This window comes from Rhipicephalus sanguineus, chromosome 9, assembly GCF_013339695.2.
Source record: "Rhipicephalus sanguineus isolate Rsan-2018 chromosome 9, BIME_Rsan_1.4, whole genome shotgun sequence".
NCBI classification, from domain to species: Eukaryota; Metazoa; Arthropoda; class Arachnida; order Ixodida; family Ixodidae; genus Rhipicephalus; species Rhipicephalus sanguineus.
Window position 1 is genome coordinate 67,589,551 of NC_051184.2, and position 17,081 is coordinate 67,606,631.

The window sequence follows — 17,081 nt, forward strand, 5'->3', positions numbered from 1 at the left end:
TTACGGAACTACGGTACGCAAATCCGGTATGGCAGTACGGTAGCGCTTCTCTTTCGCGCTTGTTGTGCTTTTGCCAGTGAAGGCACCTCAACACCACAAACGCTTTTTCAAAAATTACTGTGGGGTCGCTCCCTTTCAGCCTACGCATTGTTAAAGGGCCCCTAAACCACCCAGAGGTGGAAATTTAGTTGTGCTGTTGCAGTTGTGCACGAGTCTACAACGAACACGTAGCCGTGAGAATTTTTCGAAACGGCGCCGTAATGCCGGAGTTACACCCGTTCGCCTCTCCCTGATGGGGAACCCTGCGTACGCCTATGGTTGTTGAACACACACGCGTCATGGCTGCCCGAAAGAATGAACAGTCGAAACATGCACACACCATACAGGGTCAGCGCCTGTTCTCTTTGTATGTGAATGCGTCCCGTGTCTTTTTTCGCCACGTTGCACGGTGTTGCATGGTGCTACCACGTTGCATGGGTGTTCGGATAGTCAGACATTGCCACTTTTAAGGACGGTCGTTCGCAGTCTTTGAAAACTTTCGTCTATGCATGCGAAGAACAAGAACCTGTTTGCATAGGCGTGCGCACAGGGGGGGGGGGGCAGAGCCCCCCCCCTAATCACATAAGAGGGGGGGCGCAAAATCTGCCCCATACATTGACTTAGTAGAGTGGGGGGGGGGCGCTGCGGTGACCCCCCCTCCCCCCTGATGGGGAACCCTGCGCACGCCTATGCCTGTTTGCCTGTTCCAGAGAATTCGTGGTTTTTGCACGATTTCGTACGATGCGATGTGAACATTCTCCTATACTATTTGCAAGTGAAGCCAAGGGTTCAACGAAAACTGTTGTGGTCGAGACTACTCGTGGTGAAAGGTAAAACGCACGCCGTATAAAAACAAAAGTAAAAATAAAACTAGAAAAAGAAGACCGTACGGAAGCCGAAACATGATTTCTTTCTCATCTTTGCAATGTTTTCAGACGCCGTGCATTTTGCCTTTGACTATTAAAAAATATATTCGATTCTCTTCTGACACTATTCGATGCGCATTCGATCCACGGGTCTCGGAAATCGCTACTTCGCACACGTGTCTGCGTCACGTTCACGTGAGGTCACGGTTCACGCGTGTCGAGGCCGCGCGTTGTTCTTTCCAGGAGTTCGCGTCACGCATACGGTGTTCGCTTGACCCGGTCGTGTCACCCCACGGTAGCAGATGTTTTTCACTTCTCCCCAGCCTCTTTCAGGGCGTTGTCTAATCTCCGCGAAGAGCAGCTGTCGGAGGCACGCGTTGGGAAACATCCGCGCTCAGTTCCGGTCGAAGCGGCCCCGGGTATAATAGTGCGTTGAACGCATTTTGCGATATACGAAAGGCGCGCACGTCGCTTAAGCGACCATTACTAAGATACGTTGATAGCCAATTAGGTCACGCGCTACTGCCTAGGATAACTAGGTGACTGCAACGAATTTGATCATATTTGTTTACTTATTTACTCACAATACCCCCACCCTTTTATATATATATATATATATATATATATATATATATATATATATATATATATATATATATAGTTGCACGTTAAAGAACCCCGGCTGACAGGGGATTTTGACCATTCCTAAAATTCCTCGCAATATCGCAGATTCTTTTTCCCTCTCGTCCAAAATGACGGCTGGAAATTCCCCAGAAAAGGGAAAATTTCCTGCACGGAACATAGCTGTACCCAAAGTGCAGCTACATAACATTAATGTTGACGTAAAGTAGAACAATATTTATTCATATCAGGACTTGGAATGGTTAGGGTGGGTGGTGCCCCTTTTAGAGTCACACGGACATGGAATATTTCCGCAAGAAAAAACAAACAAACAAACAAAAAAACGCGACAACATCAAGTCAAATTATATTCGCACAATTATTTCTCGCTAGATACAAAATTACGTTCACAATAGATTCCACGGGCATGGCTAGCTTCTAGAAGTATGTATGGTGCTAATAATGCCCGCCTTTTTTAAAATCTGTGTATGTGTTGGCCATGGACCAATTAAGAATCTTTCCGAGGCTAAACAGCCCGCGATCCAGTGCAATTAAGTAGCGCAATAACACGCCGACTTTGTGCGTCGCATCTCGCACATTCTGGTAGACGCTGCAAGCAATTAATCGTCCGCGCGCCCGCGAGTGCGGCGTGGATTCTGAGCTCGAGAATCAGCGTTCCGAATGCTTTCTTTCTCGCCAGTTAGACGTTACAAGGCTTTAGAAAGCTTTTCTGCCCTGCCTGCGCAGTTGTATTTCACCTGAGAACACCCGTGTACTTGTATTTAGTTGCACGTTAAAGAACCGCGGGTGGTCAAAATTAAACCGAAGCCACCCACTACGGCATACCTCATGATATAATCATAATGTGGATTAGCACGTGAAACTCCAGAAATTTATTATTATTATTTTAATTTACGTTAATGATGTTTCTTTTGCCATTCGTAATTCTTCTTTCCTCTTGTATGCCGATGACAACAAGATATTTAAGGAAATTCATTCAGTTAACGACTGTCGCTTGCTGCAGTCAGATTTGTGTTCTTTTTCCGAATGGTGCAACGGCAATAACCTTTCTCTAAATACCTCAAAGACAAAATTGATGTCTATCACTCGCAAAACATCTAGCGTGTAATTTCAATACTCTGTCAATTCTTTGCTGTTATGCAAGGTTTATGAAATCAGTGGTCTTGGTGTTGCTGTTGACAGCGCGTTAAACTTTTCTTCTCACGTTAAGCGTGCTGCTATGCGGGGCCTTCGTTCTCTCGGATGTGTTTGTAGACTATCTCGAGAATTCAGGTCTCCCATGGCCCTACACAAATTGTACACGGCAATATGTCTTCCGCAACTTGAGTATGCGTCCGTGATATGGAATGGCATTGCTCAATCCAGCGGTAACACCATTGAACGAGTCCAGAAAAAAATCTTCAGCATATATAACCATCGCTTTGCTAAAAATGACTCTGGATCTCGTTCAAATACTGCTGAATAATTATCACTGCCATCACTTCACTGCCGACGAAATCGTTCTGATCTCTTATTTCTTTACAAGCTAGTCCACGGTATCATACGAGTATCCTGCCCTGTACTTCTCAATTGTGTTAATTTTCGAATTCCGCGTAAGTTAACCAGAGAGAACAGACCGTTTCATGTACCCGCCTGCTTCTTCCAACACTCTACCGTTCACAGAATACAAAGTCTTTATGATATTAATTTTCTTGATCTTGACGTTTTTCATAGTCCACAATCATTGTTTTTATCCGAACTTTGCACTGTTTTGACATAGTATGGCACAATGCACAAAGTCTTCCCTTCTCCGTCTTTCCGCATAGTTGTATATGTGCAATCTAATTTTTTATTCCCCTACAATATTTCTAATATTGTCTTATTTTACTCCTCCCCTTTTGTGTTCATTCCTCTTTGTCTACGTGTTTTTGCTCTTTTTATTTCTGAAGACTGTCTGCATTGTATTGTTGTTTTTTTTTTGCGTGCGCCTGCACAAAGACCTCACGGTTGTTCCTGGGCACGTTAAATAAATGATTGATTGAATGATTATTATTATTATTATTATTGTTGTTGTTGTTGTTGTTGTTGTTGTTGTTGTTGTTGTTGTTATTATATTTCGGGCGCCAGCACACAGACCTCAGGGTTGTTCCTGGGCACGATAAATGAACGATTTATTGACTGATTATTATCACGACACTTTCGTTGGCTAATTTCACTAGAATAACTACACACAAAAAAAAGAAAAGCATTAGCGACTTCTGTTTTACAAAGGCATAATACAACCGTAAGTGCAAGTAAGCGAATGGGTCCACATGGAGTTAATTGGTTCGAATTTATTTATTTTTCGGGTTTCACTGCAAACGCTATCATAGCGCATCATAGCTTTTGCTGCTTTTGCGCCATAAAACCCAACATACCTAACTAACTAACTGCAAGCGCTATAGAAACTGAAGCGTCGTGTTGGAAACTATTTGACGAAAACGTGCTGTAAACATGAGACGTTCTTCGCATGACGCGAAGAAACGATATTTCTCTGAAATCCCAGTTTCTGCACACGCCTTCAAAGTGAAAGCAGCTGTCAACAATATATATAGGCGCGCGCGCGCGCACCTCAGGAGAACAGTGAGTCAGAGTGGAGCGGCCGGTGAGCGCACGTATACACAGACACGAAGCGAGCAAGCCAGGAAAAGCGAGCACATCTTCCGGCGGCGCGCGCGAAGAGATTCGATCAATGTCATTGTAATGCGTGGTGACTCGCTCGGCCATTCTCGGAATTTCGCCTCGCTAACAAATGCCCGGTTCGCGCTGTATGCGCGTTTCTTGTTTTGCCGTGACAATACTCATCGCTGATTCAAGGATAAAAGAAAGAGAGGGAGGGAGAGAGAAAATAAAATTTTGAGACACTGCAGCGCGATAAACACACGCACGTAACAAAGACGACAAGGACGGCAGCAGCCCGTGTGTTTCCTGCGCTTCAGTATTTCGTAATTATTAATTATATATGTACCAACACGGGCAACTCGCCTATTTAATAAAATAAAATTTGGCAGCACGTGACACTGTATGTAACCATTAAAGGCGAAAGCCACTTCTTGATGAACACTCGGCAATACATACTTGGTAATGCATCAAGTTGTACGCACGGGCAGTGGCGTGGCCAGAAACTTTTTTTCTGGGGAGTGGGTTTCAACAGACCTTTACGTATCCGCGCGTGTGTTTATTACGTGCGAAATTTAAAATTTTTGTAATGATCACCGACAGCTTGCGTGTCCAGAGCCACGTAAACGTTAGGCGTGTGGAGGAAAGATTGAACGCCCCCCCCCCCCCCTCCTCACCCTGGGTTTGCCAATGTAATCAGGGACCAAACTTCTTGCGGCACATTCCACCGCGTGAGAAACACGGATTAAATTACCTTGACGTTTTCAGTCAAGTGCATCGCCCCCCCCCCCCCCCTCCCTCCCGCCCAAGGGAGCACATGCAAAAGCCTATACTCTCACGACACGGGAACTTTCGACTCGTGAGTTACATGCTTTCGCCTTAAAGGAGCACTGACACAAAATTTCGAAGGCGAGATAACTTGTGGGATAGATTTGTGTGGACACACACACGCATCGTCTACGAAATATCAACAGATAATACAGCCTAGGACATATTTAAAATCAGTTTTAAAGTGCGTGTCGCGCCACTGCACGCGAAACGCGCCTTCGGTTTTCGTGTAAACAACCAACCACCCCATGCGTCACGAGTTTGTGCTGGCTGCAATGATCCTAGCGAGCGCTCTCTCCTAGCAGACCTTTTCAACGGAAGACGGGTGCAGACTTGCACGGGAGTACAAAGGCTGACGTCCTTGCCTCGACAGTGCATTTTTGGGGGGGTCACGCATATTTACAATGCCTCAGAGGGGATTATGGCAGCACCCAGAAGAGTTGTCAACGCGGTGCTCATGTGCACGCGGTTTTGTGTATTCACATAGCCAGCTGTGTTTACACGGAAACCCCGCTGGGTCTCGCCTCACTCGATGCTCTCTGAAACCGAAACTGCGAATGAGCGCTTCTCCAAAAAATTAACTGCAAGAGCAAACGAACTTTCCAGTCGTGATAAGTGAATCGTTAGCTTCCTATTGCAACAGAAAAAATCACACCATCTCCCACTAAAGGGGACCATGAGGCGATGCGAAGCGGCGTTTCGGCATGTCGAGCCCGCGTTTCGAGGGGGAGGGTGAGAAAGGGGGAGTGGAGAGGAGGTTTGTGGAGAGAGTTCGCGCATGCGCAGTAAGGGTGGTCACGCCGCACACCACCACCACCGGTTTGAACTCCGCCATAAGATGCTTCGCATCTAAAAAACAAGGTGCAAAATTTTTGTGTCAGTAACGTTCGCCACGCAGAGCGGGCGATGCAGTGTTGGCAAGTCTGACGAAGACTTGACCAACAAGCAGCCGAAGCGTTACTGATGATCTGCACATATGTGGAAAACAAATGTTCGAATACTACGTACGCAGAAAACAGCTAGAGATTACTGTTTTCTACGTATGTACATTATATATATGAAGCTGCATATATGAAGCGCGATATATGAAGATGCATTGTCGTCGTTGTAAGCTCTCCGGCGTGTTCTTCGTTCATCGCAGCCTTCTTTCGTGTTCACTCGTCGACATTGGCCAAAGCATTCCTGACAGTGTAATTAACGCAGCGCCAGCGTTGCCCCTAGCAATTATTGTGGAAAACTCTGTGTATGAGGCGGTTCCTCCGCGATCGGCTCCGGCAGAGCACCGCAGCATTAACACGCGCAGTAAACCTGGCACCGTCGTGCGATCGCCAAGACTCGAACACTTATAACTGTCTCGTGCCTGCTGATATACGGTCAACGACGTTGACTTACAGTAGAGAGTATTTGAAGGAAAGAATTTAGATCGCGATAACTCCGATTTTCCTACCTATATAGATACATGTAAAAAAAAATCCAGAAAACGGACAGGACGTATAGTCCAATCCTGGTCCGGGAATACTGGCAAACGGGTTGTTATAAACAATTTTTCGATGACTGACAAATGGCAGTAAGCGCAGATCTGTTTTGGGTATAAGAGATAAATTCCTGCGTAAACCTTAACTTATGCACGTCGGCCCATTTGTATATTGCTAGAACAACGCATTTTATTCGACGTATTCATTCATCTGTTATTTTCGGAGTTTGCATTTGGCACATTGATACGCTCTGTAATACCAATTCTGCCTCATGTTGACCTTCAAAATAGTATTAGACATTACATTACCCATTAAAACAAGATTATTTTCTTTAGAATATACTGCTCTGCTGCGCGCTTCAAAAAAACGTTAATGAACTGCTCTTACGCTCGCGCACGATTGTCCTTACATCTGCATGAAATGCTATTTGTTTGTTTTCGCGCGCCTGCTTATATACTCCGCTTTTGCTCTTGAAAGTGGCACCGCCATCTTAGTTTTAATATCAATTAGAGAGTAAAAAATAACAGAATGGTTATATTCTTTCCTTTTTTGTCTACCCTGCAAATTCCAAACAAACGCATTCCTTGTGAAAAGCTTATCGTGTATATCGAGAAAGAAACCAAAATAGCCATCCTTTTAAATTTAGTAACACCGGCAAGAAATGATAGGTTTAAATTTGAGAGGCGAACCACTCGCATCCTTTACCAGCTTCTTACATAACTCATTCGGCGTCCTATATCCGTGTTCCTCGCGCACTACAGCCAGCGTGCTAAAGCCAGCCGAGGCTGTTTTTGGCGCGAAACGAAACCCGCATCGTAAAGACGCTGAAGCTATACGCACGCAACGCAACTGCGTTGTAAAAAATTTCTTTTCTGCATGCGGTATTTCGAAGGGGATGCCGCGTTTCGCTGACTGGAGAACATTTGCCTGCGGATCGATATCTCGCCAGCGTCGCGGCCGAACACACGATGGGCGTGTCCGAAACTCGCAACCACTTAGCGACAAATAAAGAAAACAAAAAAAAAATAATCGCGAAAGGCCTGTAAAGGCGACTTCTCCGCTCGGCGCTCAGCTCATAAAGCGATGGGCGTGTTCTCGCCCGGGAGCTACATAAAAGGCGGTTTGGGGAAATTGAAACGTGGCCGCATTTCCGCGAGAGTGTTATTACGATGCAGTGAAACAAACCCTTTTAAGTTAGTCCGATGTACAGACACACGCACCACTGTGGGTGTTTTGAATCCGTGAAAAGATCACTGCAGTGCAGGGGAAGTGACTCCATAACCATTTGACGGGGAATTATGGTTCGTGTTACTGTTGGTATTAAGGCAGAAGGTTTTTGAGAACAATCAAACTGCCTTCACAGTACATATTTTCCCTGATGCACGGAATTGGAAGCAAACCATGCGCTTTCACTGCGCCGAACTGTTACGCTTACGCCGGTAATATGCGCTTTTGAATAGTTTGGGGATACCTTTACTAAGCGTAAAACTGCAACGAGCGGTCCACGCTTTGGATAAGTTAGCTCCATGTTGCTATTTTTACACGGAACAGCGGGAAACTGGCAAAACTGTATTACGTAGTCAATTCAACACAACGAAACAACCAGACATTCCTACGACCACATTCAATTTCTTAAACCGCGCACCCTTTGTTTGCGGGACAGTGAGTTGAGTGATTTGCGTATTTAAAACGTACCGTTGGGTACATACCAAAGTTGTAAACCCTACTTACATTTTTTTTATGTATAAACTTGACGGTTCGTGTCTTGCTAACGAAAAGACGCAACATCTAAAACATGCTAAAGGACTGGGCGTGCAAACATGAATATGTACCATCTAGCTCAGGTCTCTTATTCTAATCTCAAATATCCTAGTGTCACATTCAAAAGCGCTCGATCGACCGCGCACACGCGCGCCAGGTACAGTGTCAACGTCGTCGTTTACCTCGCCTCCTGTACAGTCACGTTGTCGGTGACGTCCGAGCCGAGCGAGACGTTGTTGAGGGAGGCCCCGGGAGTCGCGACTTCGGCTCCGGTCCGACGGGGCACGACGGCGACTTCCAACAAGATCGCCCACCAGAGCACCGCGAACAACAGAGCGCGCCGCGAACGGCGACGGCAACTCCCACAAGAGCCCGCGGCTCCGCGGTCGTCGTTGACGCCAGCAGCGGCATCACCGCGACGCGCACCACAAGTCACCAGCACGCGGTCTTCGCCGCAAAGCCGGCGCCGCCGACCACGCGCGGCGGCAACGGCCATGGCTGCTACCCGACGTGGTCGACAACGCCTCCGAGCCCGCGCGCTACTGGAGCCACCGCCGCCAACAACACGACGGCGGCGGTGCCGGGGAATCCGTGTAGCGAGGCATGAGTCGACCCGGGGGCTCGGTGCGCGGTGACAAAGGAGCGCCGGGGACGAAGGTTTACGGCCGGGCAACTGGGGGTGGTGGACTGCCCGTTAGTCCGGTCTGGCCCTGCGTTCAACGCTCCAGTAGTCCGCCAAGCGTTTGATGGACCCCCTCTCTCTCACTCCGAATTCTGCGCTCCCAGTTTCACTCGCGAATTTCTTTCTCTCTCCCTTTGCCTCGGTTCGTTCTCCTCTCTGTGAAATGAGAGAGTGGCCAGCCGCTACAGTGGAAAGCATTTCACGCTCTCTCTCTCTCTCATCACTTTCTCAGCGGTTTCCTGCGATATATTCTTCATCTCGCGAACCCCCCTTTGAGACGATGCCGCCGTCGGCAGTGTTTCATCGTGGATACGGGGATCACTTTCCCCCTTGCGTGAGGGGCGGGCGGGCGTGGCCGTCTGAGCCGTCCACCACCGCCATGCCAGCGAGCTCGGCTTGGCGGTCCTTTCAAACGGCCGGCATTCCTCCCTCGGCGGCAGCAGCCGTCGCGCGGCGAAGGAAAGGGAAAGCCAGCCGGGTTCAAATCCCCCTCCCCCACCGCTGCCCTCAACCTCAATCGCACGTGCCGCGATGATGCATCGTAGGGTGGCAGCGGTGGTGCGGAGCGGGCGTACCCCGATTTCGAAGCAATCGATGACGGGGAAACTCCACGAAGCGCCAGGAGTGATCGATTGCCTCCCCACCTAGGCAGGATGTTATTTGACATTTGGGCGGTTTCACACCTCGCACGTGCTAGGCATGCACACAAATTTGTGCAAAAACAAAAAAAAAATCGATAGGGGTGGTGGGCAGGGGCGTAGGCAGAAATTTTTTTCGGGGGGTGCACCTTCTTGATATGTAGGGGGGGGGGGGGCGAGGCGGGCAGGAAGATGTTGTTGAGTGTCATTTTGTCCTCTATATGCTATGGCACAAAAAATTTCGGGGGGGGGGAGGGGGGCGCACGGGCCCGGCGTGCCCCCACCCCCCCTGGCTACGCCACTGGTGGTGGGACGAGTGGATGCACGCAGAAAGCGCTCGCGCGAAGCCCATTGAGAAAATTGCACGTGGTAGCTTCACGTCGAAGAGAGAACAATGTAAGTGTGAATGTCCGAAGCGCAATTTCGAATAACAAGTCGAACGCAGCGCAGTTTCGTTGATACAACCCTCACGGGAACCAATAAACTAAACGTATAACAAAAAAAATCGTATTATTTGAAGCAAGCTCCTATATAGAACTAAAATAGTCGTACTCGCTGGTTGTTGTGGTGTCCGCGATGTGGCAGTGACTCTTTCCAAGTAGTGATTTTTCTGCGCTGTTGCGAGCATGTAACGCGTTCTTTATGGGGTACTGGAATATGTTGTAAGCGAATTCTGAAAGGTAATGCCAGCGGTTCCAGAAATACCAGTAAAATCCCACTTCTCCAGTATTAATACGCCATGTCAGGTGAAAATTCGATGCATTGACCGCATGAAAATACGCTGAGGTTGGCTGGGAAAATAGGAAAAGGGAAGGAAAACGCATAATCCCCAAAACACGCAGAATGCAGAACACGCGGAATCGCATCAGCTGGATCCCAGTGTATTTCTGTATTCGACCGGGGTTTTACATCGAAAAGCCACTAGTCGTTCGTAACTATAGGAAAAAAAAGTTCTTAGAATCGGTTTATATACTGCTGTTCACACCGCTAGCTGCTAAATCGATGAATTTGATCACAGCGGCCGTACAGTGCAGACAATAAACGAGAAGTTCAATAGACGCAGGGTGCTTTGTTTTGTTTTGGCGAAAACGCCATTATTTGGACCGACAAATGAGGCCTTTACTAAGTAAATATATTCACTGTTTGCTCACGTTGTGAGTGTATACGAGAAAACGAAAACTCGTTATTCGAAACTACTCGGTTCTGACACAAGTGTATTCCATTCGGTTTGGAAAATTATTGTTCGCACATACATACGGAAGAACGCTACAACACGAATGGAGTGTACAGACCAAGCGGTGACTGTCATCCCATTTTCATTTAGCTGTATAAGGCGATGAAGGAACGGGAGATAGAGATTGAAAAAAGAATACTTATCAAAATAAAGAGAAACCAAAGGGTCCTTCGACGGGCTCTGGACGTGGCTGGGTAATCGTGTGAAATGTTAAACAGCGAAAGAAAGGTGGCCCTTGTTTCATAAGTATCAGTCATAACACGAGTGAGTTCCATCAGAGGCGGGGAATTTTATGCGTTGTGTTTTGACTATTTTTGCTCTTCTTGAGAGGGCGGCCACCCCTGGAATGGTAGTGTTTGATTCGTTTAATATATTCATATTCGAGCATACGTTTGAAACATTACACGATGTTGCCCACGCGACTGAGTGAAAGCCGCGGTTGCCTGATTGAAATAAGCTCCCTTTTAACCCAATCCTTTTCACGCAGCACTCAAACATGTATAACAGTGAACTGTCCAGAATAGTGTGTTTCAATATGCCGCGACGCATCCATAAAAAAAAGGTCATCTTCGATTTTCTTCACGACTCATAACATAAACTCACAGACGAATAGCTTGAAAAATAGATGTTCAGAATAGGTTATAGAGAAAAGAGCAGTCTTAGTTCACATAATCCGACACAGATAACCCAAAAACACAAAGGTAGTGAGTAGTGGCAGTCGTGGCAGCGGTAGGTATTAGTAGTCAGTAGCGCAGCTAGAAATTTTTTTCAGGGAGGGGGGGGGGGGGTTGAACCCCCTATCTTCCTCCCCCCTGGTTACGTCAGTGGTCGTGGTGGTGTTAGTAGTAGTAGGAGCAGTAGCGGTAGTAGTAGTAATAGAAGACAGTATCAGTATGGCGCGCATAGACAGAGTCGCAGTTTCAAACAAAGATTTGCAACAAAAAAGAATAAGCGACGCAGTGTGCTCTGCTACATGCGCTTCGCCGCCGGTGTTATGGATATATCACTCTGTTGATTGAATTTCGCGCTTTAGGGCGCAGAATTAGCGATGCGGTATATGCTCGAAAACGGTTGGCACTTGCGATTAGCGGTCGTCCTGTGTACATGTTTCTCTGCCATTGTTTTAGTTCCTCTAGTAATACGCATTCAAGTCAAAACCAACTACCCCAAATTTCCGCCTTAAAGTGTGACACTTTTTGATACGTTTGTTGTTTGTTGGAAAAGTATTTCCATATCCCTAACGTGAAAGCTCGGACACGTCCGCTCCGTCATAGTCACCGCTCCTGACGTTTTTCCCTCCCCCAAATAGAGAGGAGGCGTTACTGAGACTGAGAGGGGAGTAGCTTCCATCCTGTTGGAACTCGTGCTGCCATCTGGGGGACGCGTCGCCAACCGCGTTTTTCATTTCTCTCTCTCTCTCTCTCTTTCGCACACAGCTGGTTCTCCCATAGCGCGCGGCGCGAAGTACGAATCGAAAAAAAAATATATCGCTCAAAAATTGTTGCTCCAACCCGCGCGTTGTTAGATTGCTCTCCATTTCGAAGACGCATTGCGCCGCTAGTTGCTCTCGGAGTGTTTTTCGACGGCGGTGGAACCGACTCCGTTCGAGCTGAGTGTCAAGCGTGGCCACGCTCGCGCTGGATGGAGTGTAGAAGGGGAGGAGAAAATTGAGACGCCGCCGATGCTGGCATAGGGCGGCGGGTGTTGTGATGTGCGCTCGCTATGACAAATGGAGGCCAACGCGGAGTGGAGGAGGGAAAGGAGGAAGAGGGCATGGAAGTGGAGGGGCACTGTTTACATTCGTATATTGCGTGAGAAGAGCATTCTCGACAGATAGCGGGGGCCTCTCTCGCTGGGCGCGAAGCAACGACCCCTTGGTTGCGTGCTCGCCATCTGCTGCGCTTCCGAGAGATGAAAAGACATTTCGGCTGTTGCGTATCAGAAGCGCAATTTTGAACAGAATCATATCTTTAGCTGGTGTAGATACAGCAGGGAGTTGAAGTTCCAAATTATGTGTTTTTTTTTTTTTGTTATCATCTAGAGATGTCGTCAGGGTACATTGTATCTGTTTTGTGGTACATTCAGCAATGCGGCTTCTCAATACCTGTATCTTTGATAGAACGAAGGTGTGTAGCGTCTGAAGATTAGCGATATCTCAATCAAGCGCCAAAATACTTGACTACTGACAAAGGCATACACCATCTCCCCCCCCCCCTTCTTTTTTAGTTTTCGGAAAGCGCCCTGTCTGTCTATTGCTTTGTTATTTGCTTATGGTTACGTTCGTAAGCGCGCTCTCTATTTCTGTTGTACAAGATGATAACGTTTAGTCAATGGAGCGATGGAATAAAGATTGTGACCGTGGTTTAAACGCAGTTCCATAGCCGTGAATATCATTGGACCTGTAGGTGCCTAAATTACGTACGTGTAAGAAAATGTCACGCTGATTAGCGGTGTATACATTTACGTACGCGACTCGCTTTTGACCCTTACGTCCAAATGGTCGCAAGAAAAGGACTGCGAATATCAAACTGTTGGTAACTTGAACCTCCTGCGAAACCACCCCCCCCCCCAAAAAAAAAAAAAAAACTCCGTTTCAGAATAGTATTTGTGAACGATCTAGGTTAACCGAACTGCTTTGCTGAAGACGATGCAGGTATGTTTAACGTTCATCAGTGGCAAAAGAAGTTTTCGTCTGTGGAGGTCATACATAGGTCCGTAAACCCGCTCATGAATCGACGTGCTCAGACTTAAGCTCACCTGTCGTTCTGAATAGTATTTTGATTAAGGGAGTGTAGCTGAGCAGAATAGAGAAGAGGTAAATATAAGTCGCCGTTGAACATAACTCTCTTGAGGCTGAGTGGAGCCGACTGAGCAGAATTTACGTGAAGCCGAGTCCTACTTGAATGGAATTTCGGTGGCGCTGAGTGACAGCAGCTGAACTTGAATGAAGCAGGGTCTGATGGAAGGCACGTTGATAAAATATTTTGGTGAACCTGGATACTAACAAAACAAGCTGTGTAGAATTTAGGTGAGTCAGAATTCGAGTTTAACAGAATTCTGGTGACTCCGAGTAAGTCCGGATGAGGAGAATGTTCACGGGTACGAATAAAAACGCATATTCTGAATCCGATTGCTTTTGCCGACCTGTGAAATACTTGAAGCCTATAACGACTATGTGAGCGTGCTTTCAGCCAGTGATTGTGGGATATGCTGTAGGGTGCGTGGAGGTGCTTTTTATGCGAACAAACCGGAGTTTTTAGGAACTGTTTTGGGTCACTATGGCGAAACGATTTTGCGAGCTAAAATTATAGGGAAAAATATCTGCTGATGCAAAGTCCTGCATACAAACTATTATTATATAAGGGTTCGACTATTCAGTCGGATTTGGACTGAATAAAAACAGTGTTGCGTTTGTAACAGCGGACCGCCAGCGTTAAGCCAGTGCTTGTAGTAGGCAAGTGAACACGGTAGATGGATTCAGTCATAAATTGGACTTACCACTTCACAGCATTACATGCGGAGAGGCTCAGCTGGGATGCGTTGTTTTCAAAACTATCGTTAAGCCTTTAGGGCACATTTGTGTACACAACTTCTTTTTGATAGTTGTGTTAACTAGTGGCCAAGAAAGAGGAAGATACATTGAGCTTTAGATAAATTGAACCTCCTGCTCAATAAATGTCTTCATTTAACTGTGTATTGCTGCATATGATCACTTTGCTGAAGGCACTACTATCTCCGACGATTTCAATTTGAATTGAATTTTATTGCTCACATTTTGTACAGAAAGTTTGCATACAATGCGTGGACCCATAGCCATAGGCTAGTTTGGGTCCAAAAAGAAACATTTTATAATGGCACTTCGGAAAAATGTAACTAAGAAAGTTATATAATATCTAATAAAGAATCAGCAAACAAACATTACAGTACATGAAATAACGGCACAAAGAGCAAAAAAAAAAAAGGAGCACGTTGTATGACGTGCCGCTTTCCGAGACGTTAAAGGGCCCCTCACCAGGCCACATAGCAAATTTTAGTTAGGCGTTGGAAGTTGTTGTGGGCCGAATGAAGAGCAGTATGCCGCAACAATTTTTCAAATCGGTTCATTACTAGCTGAGAAAAACAATAATTTGTAGCGGCGCGAAACCAAGATGCGAGGAGGCGAGTTTCAAACCCTTGCCACTCGCCCCGTATAGCCTTCGCAAGCCAAATCCCTTCCCTGCCCTCTTCACTTGACACATACGCATGAACACGTCATGCACATGCATGGTCACGTGCGCATGACGTGCCCGAGCCAGCCCGAGCACGCGAGCGGCATTGCACGGTCGCTACCTTTTTTTTATGTAGCGGCCATGGGCGTTTTGTCGGCGTTCTCTGTGGTGTACTGCCTGTTTCTGCGGGACGGGCATGCAAGTTGAGACATTTGTACGGGCACGAGAGTGGCGGTATCATGAGCCAGTGCTGCATTAACGTTTACTCGGACGCGGTAGAGTAAACGAGCATAATGAGTGCTCGAACGCGCCAGAACATTACTTTCGTTTCCAGGGCTGGCGTCTGCTCGATGCGCGAACCGCGGGGACACGAACGCATGGGAAAGGGAGGCACATTAGCCCCGCATCTCGCTGCGATTCACGAAAAAAAAAAAATGAAAAAGACGCACTCATTCCCTTTGTGTGTCTCATTATTTCTCTCAAGTTTTATTAATCTATTCAAGCAAAAAATTACACAAACTACACATGTCGTGTCAAATCATTATCGCAGCGTCACGTGCTACTGTTGGCGACGTCACAGCACTGCCATCTACGTAGGGCCATTTTTTCATGTACGTCATCCCCTCATTCTCTAAAGCGCGCGCTCGCGAGAGGAAGGACAAGCAGCGTTCACCTTGAAATTTGACCCATTTCCGCGGCGCGTAGCGTTGCAAATTTTGGCAGACGTGATCGTGAACGCCCAGTGTATGCATTGCGCTCGTTAGCTCAAAATTGTCAAACCTGGTGAGGGGCCCTTTAATTTTTGCTTGCTTGAAATTCATAGTATAACCGAAAACACAATCGCACAATATTTCTAGCCTCAGATTTTATGCAAAAACAGAAGATGATTGAATTCAGGATAAATAGATGTTTACATAAATTCAGTTAAGAATGATTACTGAAAAACGCACAAATCAACGTATTATGACATTTTTCTTGCAATAGAATATCGTGTGAGTTGGAATAATTTTGTGTAAATTTGACGCATTTACTTTTTCATAAGTCGCGCTGAAGGGGCTAAGACGAAATACCCGCTAGACCATAATCAGTTTAGGAAAAGTGCACAGTATGTGCGACCGTATTCACTCGCACACTACCCAGGACTGACACATGTTGCCTATAGATTCTTATAATAATGTAACAAAATAACTTATATGTACTGTCTGTGCGCGGATCAATCAAAAATGCTTCGCATGCTGCGACGCTTCTTTCTCTTAGCGAAATTCGCCGCAGTTTCTTTTTTTGTTGTTGTTTTTTTCTGCTTCCAGTCTCTGCTGCTCGAGATTTCAGCGAAATGAGGAGGACTGCCAATCCCATCACCGAATCTACCGCAACCAGGCAGGAGCGTTTGCCACCAGTTAACAGGTCAGAGAGAATTTCTTTTGTGCACCTTATTCTAGGCCAGCTGGCCAGTTTGGCCTTGCTTAGGCTATTTCGTAAGAATATTTCGTAGGCACGTGATAACTCACACTACGCGCAAGTTACTTACGTTTCACTTTCCGTGTTTATAAGTGCGCCATCGTAAGTTTTTGTAATACAAGGACGAAGTAGTCTTAGATTCATGGTTTTTTAGGACTCTCAATAACTTGATTTTGACCATCATTGACGGCGTCTAACTCACCATTCGTTACATGTATTCGTGCAGAGACGTACAGGCGGATGGTTACTGCGAAGTTTTGTTTTGTTCTCCGATTCTTACGACTGAATCCATTAGGCACGGCTACTGAAGAGGCATACTTCATATAGGCGTCCAGCTCGTGCTCACGTCATTATTGCTTACAGAAATACAGGGCGTCGTGGAATTACGCGCACGACTATCGTCGTCGCTGGTTTTCCAGTGTCGCGATGGAGTCGGCTACGGTGATGGTCCTCGTCGCTTCGCGACACGTCACTTCGTGTAACACCATTTCGGGTCACATCACCACATCCACGTCGCGAAGCGACGTGGATGTGGTGATGTGACATAGTCGAAATTCGCGCTGCACCAATGTTCTCTGGCCGTTCAGTCATTCAAGCGGCTATGACGCCTTGCT

General features: G+C 46.7%; 1 protein-coding gene across 2 annotated transcripts in view; it reads right to left on the minus strand.

Moving 5' to 3' along the window:
- The window catches only part of LOC119405286 (tyrosine-protein kinase transmembrane receptor Ror), a 107,389-nt gene that overhangs the window by 15,929 nt on the left and 74,379 nt on the right, over nucleotides 1-17,081 (minus strand). Inside the window, exon 1 of one of the 2 annotated variants that reach the window (XM_037672106.2) lies at nucleotides 8,430-8,853. The exons of the other annotated variant lie outside the window; for it this stretch is intronic. Coding sequence (XP_037528034.1) covers nucleotides 8,430-8,743 — 314 coding nt within the window. The 5' untranslated portion in view covers nucleotides 8,744-8,853. Of the gene's footprint in view, nucleotides 1-8,429; nucleotides 8,854-17,081 lie in introns of those variants that run through there. 2 annotated transcript variants of the gene reach the window in all.